Below are 10,297 nucleotides of genomic sequence, written 5' to 3' on the forward strand. Positions count from 1 at the left end.
AAATAAATTAAATCTTTAAAAAAGAAAAAAAAGAGAGACAATAGGTTCCAGTGCCCAGAACTTGGTAGGGCATTCATTCCTCTCGTGGGTTCTCAAGTTCTTGTTAGCCTGCCTGCCTGCCTTCATCCATCCTCACACATCCATCCCTTCATCCATCCGCCTGTCCATCCTTCTAGAACATACTTACTGGGCATCCCTGATGGGCCAGGTACTGTGTCCTGGGAATACAGCGGTGAGCAAGACAGACCAGGCACCTGGTAACCTCCCCGCTCTCCCTTCTCTTCCACCCTGAGAACAGTAGCTGCTGGGGCAGGTGTGTGACAGAGGTACCCCAACATGCTGAGGGGGGAAGGGTGGTGGGCAAGAAGATTGGCTGGGGAAACTCAGGGGTGGAAGACCCCACCCGGAGAAATGGTCCCCTCTGTCCATGTTTCCCTGCCTCCCAGTCCACTGTCTTGTGAAGCCAGGGCCTGGTCAGGCAGTGACAGAGGCTGGCTCATCTAACCGGCCTGTCCTGCACCGTGTGAATACACCAGGAGCTCACTGGGACCACAGCATTGCTGTTGCTGAGATGGGAAATGACTGCACCATCTGCAGCGAAACAGGCTGAAGCACAGGCGGTTGAGTGTCTGCAACATCGGGGTGCACAGCCTGGAGCCGCTGTGCGATTGAAACCAGTGCACGGATTACCCACAGTCCTCGGCGCTGGGCTCCTCCCCCTTCTCAGGTGCCCTGTTTTAGGACTTCTCTCCAGGGAGTGTGTGTATGCGTGTGTGTGTTTAGCGGGACACACAGATGTCCTGGGCTCCTAGGTAGGGACTGAAAATCTCCACAAGAATTCCTGGAGTCTGTGATAAGTGTGCAATGCTAGCACATTCTGTGTTTATTGGCATGCGTTTGTTTAAGAGCTTTCGTTTTGTGAGTCCCAGACCTCTTTCTGAGGCCATCCCCATCAGACGGGGGTCTCCCTGAGGGCAGGGTCTGCACCTCCGAGCCTCAGGAGGTGCTGCTCTTGGTGCCTGGTCCCAGGACACGGCTGCACAAAGCTCTCTGGGGCCCCGTTTGCATGAAGAGCACAAACACACCAGGTTCCCTGCACGCTCAGGGAGCCATCACGTGGGCTGATTCTCAAGCCCTTCTCCTCTGGTCGGCTTGTCTTTCCGGAAGTGGCTTTGGATCCTGGAGTGAGGAGGCGTGGAAGTGCAGGGAAGGGAGGTGACGGCACCCCCAGGTTGGAGGGAGCCCAAGGACCGGGGCTCATCTGCTCGCTCCCTGCCTCCAAGCCCCCATGCAGAACTGGCAACCTTCTCCGTTCTGTTCCTGGGCTCCGTGCACCTTCTCCCCAGGCCCAGGGTCGGCCCCCTTCTCCTCCCTGTGCGGGACCTCCAAGCACCTTTCCCTTGGTTTACCTTTCCTCCCGGGACTGAATGGTAAAGCTGAGCAACAACACAAGGCTGAAACCTTCCTGCTGCGAATCCTTGGGATTTCCCCCGCAGGGCAAGGCTGGGGAGGGCAGAGCTGGTGCTCATTCCCCCGTGCTCGCCGCAGTGCCGGGCCCGCCTTAGCCAACATTTGCACAGGTGCATGAAGGCACTTTTCAGGATCATTTCACCATGGGAGGGGGCCTCAACCAGAGGCTGCACTTGCAGCCTCCCTGGAGGCAAGCTGCATTCTGGGATCCTGGGACTAGGGGGCAGTGTCCACCCACTGCTGCATGGCAGAGCCCTCTCTGTGCGCGCGCTCTCTCTCTCTCTCTCTCTCTCTCAGTATGTGTGTGAGTGATGGCAATGATGACTGGACATTAATAAGCTCTGGTCCCGGAGAGAATTCTAGAGAATTCTAGAACTCTCTCAAAACAGCTTAGCTCATGTTTTGTTGTGCCCTGCCTCCTCAGCAGGCCTGGGAACTGTTACTTTGCATAGAAGCTGCTGGAACAAGCAGGCTAACCCAAGGTTTCATTTTTTTTTATCCAGTAAACTTTATTTATATATAACAACAGTAAAAATTGTATCCTTGGCTTGCAAAATAGGAGTGTTTCATATTTACAATAGGTACACAATAATATATTAGAATAACAAAAAACCCCGATTGATTGGAACATTTTAAATACTTAATTTTCTTACAGTTTTTATTCCACAACACCTGTAAAAACAACAAAACCAGACAACCATCATTGTATTTTCTTAAAAATATATATAATACAGATTCCAGTGTGTCAAGAGGAGTGGGACTGAGTAGGCGGCACTGGGGGAGGCAGGTGGGCCCAGGGCCCCAGGCTCCCGGGTCAGGAACTTGCCTTCCTCCTCCACACTCAAGGACATCCTCCCTGTTTGGCAAGGACCACGTGCCCCTGTGTGTTCCACCTTGACGCCAATAAGCCAGGCAGGTACGGTCAAAGGGAGGAGCTTGACTGAGTTCTAGAACCTTCCTGAGGCTAAGGCAGCAGGGAGCAGGCTGTACTGCAGAGAAAGATGACAGCTCAGTGGGAACGGAGAGCTGCTCTGGGCGAGGGGAACGTGACGTGGCGCCCAGGAGGGGCCGATGAGGCTCCAGCATGCTCTTGGCTGAGGCCCTGTCTGAACGTGGTGGTCTCGCTCGTCTCTCGAGACGCCCCTGAGGAGGAGCCCCCAAGGACAGGGGAGAGAACAGCAAGAGGGAGACTTCATTCATGGGGATCTGGAGCCCCCGATGCTGAAAGCTCACAGGGAGGAGACTGGGAAGAGACGGGAGTTATGGTCTTCCCGGCATGCCTCTGCGACAAGGCATCTGGAGGCCCTGACGCCATCCACGTCCCCTGCGACCCTTGTCCATGGGCCACTTTGCATTTTCTCACTCAGTGAGCCCCCTGCGCTCAATTCGCCTGTCTGTGGCCAGGAGTCTCAGGTGTGGCTCAGTGTGGCCACCCCCAGTGCAGCTCAGTATTTCCGGCAGTGAATGGGCTTGTGGTGGGGGGGTGGGGAGCAGGTGAGGCAACAGGGCTGCCCCTTGAGATGGAGGAGCGAGACTTCCCGACATTCTCTTTTCTGCTGGATGGTTTGGAGTCTCCCACGCCCTGCATTGCTTCTGCTTCTTGCTCAGCGAGGCCAGGGACCTTGAATGGGTTCCTTGTCCACATTCGTAGAATTGGGGGGAAGGCCCAGGGTCACAGGCAGCAGGGGAGGGCTGTCAGAAGAGGCGGCAGCAGTAGAAGCTGGGGGAGGGTTCCCCAGAATAAGGTAAGGCAGCTGGGTGGGACGGCTTTCTTCCTTTGCCAGTGGGGGAGGGGAGCCGTGCCTGCTAACACGGCGGCAGGAGCCAGCAGCCAGAATCCACACTTGCCTGAAGAACCTGCTTGGTCTACTTCATTGCTTTTTCCAGCACCTGGAGCCATGCCCCACAGATAGTTGCCTCCCAAGAAGGTTCTGGGATGAATGGATGCAGGCAAGCGTTCCTCCCTCCAGCCAGCCTAACAGCCAGTCCATGCTTTTAATGACTGACCCCTGGAAGGCGGGGCGCTCTCTGCCAGTGGCGGATGGGAAATGGTTTTGTGAGGCGCTGTGGAGAGAGGTAGGGCGGCCAGTATGGAAGCACCCGCGCCAGGCTGAGGGCAGGCGCTGGCAGTAGGGTCCAGCGGGAGGGGCTCCTTCTGCGTTGTGTCCACCAGCATCGTCTGTTCTGCCAAGCACCCTCTGCAAAGACCGCCTCTTGTGCTGATCCACAAAACACAGCAGAGCGGGGCAGACTTTGGAGGGAGACTTCCCGCCCTGCCTCTCCCCAAGATGGATGGCTTCTGTGGGGAGGGGCTGTGGCTTTAACACAGGGCCATGATGCCACCCACAGAGAGACAGTGCGATGAGAGAGGCCAGCCAATGCCCCCTTCTCCCTATCTTGCAGGATGTGGACTCCACTGGACCAAAGCCAAGAACTGCTGGAGCTGACACAGAGCGGGAGCTGGAAAGGTGGCAAGGCTGTAGGGCAGCCACTCACCCCCATGGCCCGGCTGTCCAGCTGAGCCTTCCTTTTCCTTAGGGAGCCCCTGTACCACTTTCTTCCCCAGCTCTCCTGGAATCCAGAGAGCTGTGGCCAAACAGGTGACTCCGGGGACATTCTTCTCCATGGTCCACACGGCCATCTCTCTTCATTCTCCACGCCTCCAGAACCCTTCGTGGAAGCGTGGAAGCGCATTGCCCAGAGGCAGCAACCGGTCCCCATGGGGCAGGTGAATGGAGGCAGTGCTGGTTACAACGTTGCTGAGATGTCTGCCTTCCTCCCACTTCTCCTTAGAGGAGCAAGGCCTTGAATGCCAGTCTCAGCGGCAATACAATCACAGAAGATTCATCCCAACCCAGCTGAGAAGTAAGCGGCGGGTGGACGGGAATCCTGTGTAGGGAGCAGGGTTTCCTGTTCACACTCTTCTCGCTGCATCTCCATAAATTACGGGCCCTGAATTGCTGCGAAGAGCAGACACTTTGGCTTAGCGCAGAGGCCGGTCATTAGCGTTTCTTTGTGGCTGTTAACAGGGCCCTAGAAACTTGAACAGAGGTGGGTGATTAGAAGAAAGTGGCCTTGGCATGGCTGGTGGTGAGTTCTAAGGAACACAGCGAGTTTCCTGAGTGTTTTGCTGGATGTTTTTCCCATTTGTCAGCTGCATGGAGGCAAGGAACTGGAGCTGAGGGCAGCAGGTGGCATGTGCTGTTGGTCGGTGGGGATCCAGAGCCACATGCCGGACAAGGGTGGAAGCCAGGCCTCCTGCACCCTTTCCTGGGCGGTGGCGTTGGTCAGCAGAGCCTTTGGAAGCTGGAAGTGCTTGGAGGTAAAGCAGAGTGCAGAGAAGCCGGAGCCCGGCTCATCACAGGGACCGACCCTCACGATCTCTCTTGTGGTAGCTGGCCCAGCTTCCCAGCACTGCTGCCTGGGACTCTCGAACCCTTAGCAGGCAGAAGGTGGGAGAAGGGAGGCTGGGCTGCTGCTGCCTCCCCCAAACCACTCGTTGCTTTTTTTGTGTCTTCCTCTCCCCATTCCAGTGCTGCTCGCAGAGAAGTCGGAGCTGGCCGCTTGCACGCGGGCCACGGTGGGAGGCCTGACACCCTGGCAGCCACTCTGGCCACCCAGATCCTGCCTCCGTCCTGGGAGCCACCGTTCCCCTGGTTACTCCTATGGGCTTCTGTGGGGCTCTTGGACCCAGGCATGGAGCTTTGGTCTCTTGATTGGCAAACTACACCCAGGATCGCTGCTTGTCTATGGTCTCCAGTGTTAGCAGGAGAGACAGTGAAGAAACCATCCACACATCCGTCCAGCCCACCAGCCAGCGGGAAGCCGAAAGGGAGGCAGAAGAGGAGAGGAAAGTGGGGATGCCCCAGCTGTTCCTGCTGAAGCCCAGAGCTTCCGCATGTGAGTAAAAGGGCCTTCTCCTCCAGGCACAAGAGAGAGCAAGCAAGCAAGTGCGATAATAAATACTGCAGTGTCTCTAACCTACGCTCTTCAAGTATTGCTTGCTGTAAACAGTGCTTGATTTTTGTTTTCTTTTGAGTTGCCAGCCATGCTCCCCTGCCATCAGATGGCCCCCGCTGGAGACCTGGCCCTCACACCTCCACCGCTCCCCCACGGTGCCTGCTTTGCGACAGGGTCTGATGGGAGCCAGAGCTGTCCAGGGTCCTCGTGTGAGAGGCGCAGAGGTCTGGTCTGGGAGAGGCCCACCTGTGCCCTACTTGTGAGAGTAACTTTGGGGACACCAAAAGGAAAAGTACCAAAGACCAGGTCCTCATTTGTCGAGGTTTGGGATTAAATAAAACAAAGCAAAAAAAAAACCTCACATTGGCCACGGCATGGGAGCTACAGACACAGATCTGCTGAGACGAGAGCATACAGGTGTGTGGTGCCTAAAGCCCAGGGTTCCGGAGGCTGTAATTCTACAAAGTCCACAGTCACCTCCAATTCTGGCTGCCGCGATGGCTCCGGGTTCTAGCGCCTTCTGTCTTTGCAAAGCGCGCAGCGTGAACCTGTTGTGCTCATTCTCCTCTTCTTCTTAAAAAAAAAAAATTGAAAAGCAATTTTGAGGGAAAGGAGACATTCATTTTTTTAATCTCCTCCAATTGCTCTCGGATCTTTTTGCAGGCTTTGTTTGCTTTTTTGTTTTTTGTTCTGACATTTGGAAGAAGGAAGGATGGGAAAAGAAGAAAAAGGGGACAGAAATTGGAATTAAACAAAAGTTGGACGGGATGACTAGGGCGGCTTTTTTTGTTTTATTTCTGGGTTTTTTCCTTTTTCTTAAAAAAAATTAAATAAAGTTCTCATTATTTCCCCAATATACATCAAAGAGTTTTCATGCAAAGCAGCAGTCACGGAGGCAGGGCTCTGGGTAGCGCGTGCCTCTCCGCTGGAGGAGCCGCCTTCTCCTCTCCCGCACCCTGGTCCTTGCTTGCGGGTGGATGGTTGGCGCCCACTGTCGGTCCCGGCAGGAACTGCATAGCTGGCGCCGGGAGGGCGTCTCAGGGACAGCAGCTCTGGAGCCTGACCGCCTGCACGTGTCCTTTCTCCTGAGACTCCCGGCGCGACAACGTGGACGGGTCCCTCTTCCAGGAACGCCAGCTCCTGCTCTCAGCTCTCGATGGACATGGCGTGGATGAGCTGTTGCACCTTGTGTGCCAGCCGCTGCCGCCGCGCCTGCTCGTCCTGCTCCAGCGCCCCGATGAGCTGAGGAACCAAAGAGGGGGAGTCACCGGGATGCCGCAGGTCAGACACCAGGTGCTGGGGACCTGCGCCTTTCACCCTCTGCCTACCTTTCCATTCTGCCTTGATGAACTTAACCTGGAATAACTGAAATGATTGATTGAATGAATGAATGAATGTATACACACACACACGTGTGTGTCTCTCAATGACTAGGATGTATCCTGAGACATGTGGGGTTAGGCGGTTTTGTCCTTGTGTGCACAGCCTAGGGCACACGGGCAAACAGGAGGGAAATCAGGCACAGGAGGAACCCAGGCCTCTGGGAGGTGTGGCGGGCAGGGGGTGTGCGGTGCTGGCCTGACACTGCAGGCTGCTTTATGGCACTTTTCTTTTTACAAGTAGAAGAGAACATTTTCTAAAATAACCATCCAAGTGAGCCAGGAACATGGTCGTGCACTATCATTGTCCATATCAGGCACTGTACATGCTTATACATGCTATACTTTTTTTTTTTTTTGGACAGGCAGAGTGGACAGTGAGAGAGAGAGAGAGACAGGTCTTCCTTTGCTGTTGGTTCACCCTCCAAAGGCTGCCGCGGCCGGCGCGCTGCGGCCGGCGCACCACGCTGATCTGATGGCAGGAGCCAGGTACTTATCCTGGTCTCCCATAGGGTGCAGGGCCCAAGTACTTGGGCCATCCTCCACTGCACTTCCTTGGCCACAGCAGAGAGCTGGCCTGGAAGAGGGGCAACCGGGACAGAATCCGGCACCCCAACTGGGACTAGAACCCCGTGTGCCGGCGCCACAAGGCGGAGGATTAGCCTAGTGAGCCGCGGTGCCAGCGCTATGCTTTTTAACTTTAAAGAAAAAATTAGTAAAGAGAGAGGGAGAGGGAGGGAGAGACAGAGAGAGTGCCCATCCACTGGTTCACTGAGAGAGGGAGAGGGAGAGGGAGTGTCCATCCATTCGTTCACTGAGAGAGAGCGAAAGAGAGAGAGAGAGAGAGAGAGAGGGAGGGGGAGAGAGAGTGCCCATCTACTGGTTCACTGAGAGAGAGAGAGAGAGAGAGAGAGAGAGGAAGAGAGGGAGAGGGAGAGAGAGGGAGAGAGAATGTACATCCACTGGTTCACTGTCCAAACGCCCATAATGGCCAGGATTGGGCCAGGTCAAAGCCAGGAGCTGGAGCTCCATCCAGGTCTCTACGTGGGTGCCCTGCACTTGGCTCCTTGAATCATCAGCACTGTGTCCCAGGGTCTGGGTTAGCAGGAAGCTGGCACTGGGAGCCAAAGCTGGGACTCGAACCCAATTCTCCCGGTGTGGAATGCAGGTACTGTAACTGGCATCCTAAGCAGGCAAAGGCCTGCCCTACCTGTGCCATATGCTTGTGGGACAGACCGCACGGGAAGTGTGTCCACACCAGCATCACCACAAAGCGTACAACAACACAAGGTTGGCTACAGCATCACTAAGCAACAGGGGTTTTTCAGCTCCATTGTAATCTTGTGGGACCTCCACCATGCATGTGGCCCATCAGCGACCAACATGTTGTCATACACACATAGATGATGCATTATGAGAGATCTTCGTGGAGTTCACGGTAAATGAACATTACCTTTGAATTCCCCTTTTCCATAAAGCTCTTGAAGCTCCCTTGTATATACGTACGTATGGAACCATCTAAAATATTTATACTTGGTCTTATCCCAGGGCCAGACGTGTGTGACACATCTGGCGCCAGTGCTGTGTGAGTGTCACTGTTACTCCTACTACCACTACTTTGTCTTTCAAGTTCAGTGCTAACGCATGGCTGTGAACTTTCTGAAGCTGTTCTGTTCAACCTTGATGCCTGTTGAGGGCCACCTGTGTCTGAAATGACAACCCTGCCCAAATGCAAAGAAAACTTAGCTTCATTGTTTAAGGAAGGATGGAATGAATCATACTGTACTCTGAACTGGGAAACACGACATTATTAAAAGTGTTATTTACTGTGTTAGCAGTGAGCCAAAGACAAAGACATGTCTAAGAAAGCCTTCAGTGAATCAGGAGAGTTTAGATAAAGCATTGAGAATGGTTTTGGAGCTCCTGGGCTTTTAATTGCCTGAATGCATTTTCTCAGTTACTCTTTATTTAAGGATTTAAGGATTGAGTCAGGATTCCTGTTTGTTCACCTGGATTTCTGCTGGTTGGTTTCTGTCCCTTCTAGGGCCTAGCACTTTTTAAAAATGCTTGTTTGTTTGCTTATTTATTTATTCTCATCTACTTGAAAGGCAGGAAGAGAGAGGGAGAGGGAGAGGGAGAGAGGGAGAGAAGGAGAGAGGGAGAGAGGGAGAGAGGGAGAGAGGGAGAGAGGGAGAGAGGGAGAGAGGGAGAGAGGGAGAGAGGGAGAGAGGGAGATCTCCCATCCACTGGTTTACTCCCCAAATGCCTAAAACAGCCAAGTCTGGGCCAGGCTAAAACCAGAGCTCAGAACTCCATCCAGGTCGCTCACACAGGTGGCAGGGGCCCAAGTACTTGTGCCATCATCTACTGTCTCCCAGGATGCACGACTGGAAGCAAAGGTGGGACCAGATCCCAGGCACTCAGATCGGAATGCAGGAGTCCCAGGCAGTGGCTTAGTCCACTGTGCCCAACACCTGTGCTAGGGCCCTGTCTTACCTCCTCACTATACTTGCTGACATAGGAGTAGATCTCATTGAGGGCACTCAGCATGTTGAACTCCACGGCGTGCAGGCGGGACTGCTCGGCGAGGTAGGCGTTCATGTCCTGGTCACTGATGGCAGGCAGCTTGGTGATGTCTGCATAGTATCTGTCATGGACAGGACAGGTCCCTCAATGAGCACTCAGCAAGTGCCTGCCTACACCCACCCTGCCCCGGGTCCCTCGGGAGCACTGATGCCCCCACTTGCTCTCGCCTCCCTGTTTCTCCTGTGCTACGGCCTCTTGCAGCAAGCTGGGGCTGAGGCCTAAGGCCAGGGCTTTTTAGAAGACCCCACCTAGGTGAGGCTCCTGGCTGCACCAGCAGAGTGGTTGAAAGCCCAGACTTCAGCTACAGCCTGGGATTCAAATCTCAGCTCTGAGTGACCTTGGTCGAATTACTTGGCCTCTCTGTGTCTCAGTCCCTCATCAGTAAGATGGGGATATTAGCAATACCCACTTCACAGCTCAGTTGAGGTCACACACACACACACACACACTGTTTATCCTAGTGCTAGGAGCTTAGTGTGTGCTCACTCGATGGCAACTAGTATGGCATCATCCGACCGCAGGGGTGCAGCAGGAATTCGGATGAGGGAGAAGGAGGGAACGTGAGCCCCTGCAGGCTCTGCAAATGCGAGTCCTCGGTCGGTGATGCCCACAGGACGGGGAGTGGGGCAGGGACACAGGGCCTGTGCCCTGGGGTGCTGCTGACCTCTCGACCCAGCTCTTGTAGCTGGGGATGTCCTTGGCATAGAGTAGCTTGTTGGAGGGCGAGTCCTTGCCCAGCCGGTGCTCGGATGTGGAGCAGGAGTCCATGAAGGTCTGGGCCACCACCGACAGGCAGGCGTCCGTGATGCTGCCCTTGTGGATGTCGAACACGAACTGCGGGTTCTTGATCACGTTCACCCAGAAGCGCAGGGGCAGGCTGCAGGACCAGGCAGGCCACACTC

The 10,297-nt window shown here is 54.7% G+C and overlaps 1 protein-coding gene across 1 annotated transcript in view; it reads right to left on the reverse strand.

The window, feature by feature from the left end:
* Positions 1-1,958: 1,958 nt before the first annotated feature.
* The window catches only part of PLXNA2 (plexin A2), a 205,654-nt gene continuing 197,315 nt past the window's right edge, over positions 1,959-10,297 (reverse strand). The window contains exons 30-32 of the mRNA XM_051821302.3: positions 10,060-10,272; positions 9,306-9,456; positions 1,959-6,672 (exon numbers count right to left, since the gene is read on the reverse strand). Of these exons, the coding sequence (XP_051677262.1) occupies positions 6,577-6,672; positions 9,306-9,456; positions 10,060-10,272 (460 nt within the window). The 3' untranslated portion in view covers positions 1,959-6,576. The remainder of the gene's footprint in view (positions 6,673-9,305; positions 9,457-10,059; positions 10,273-10,297) is intronic.

Source organism: Oryctolagus cuniculus, chromosome 13, assembly GCF_051225735.1.
Source record: "Oryctolagus cuniculus isolate XC-2025 breed Fujian yellow rabbit chromosome 13, ASM5122573v1, whole genome shotgun sequence".
NCBI lineage: Eukaryota > Metazoa > Chordata > Mammalia > Lagomorpha > Leporidae > Oryctolagus > Oryctolagus cuniculus.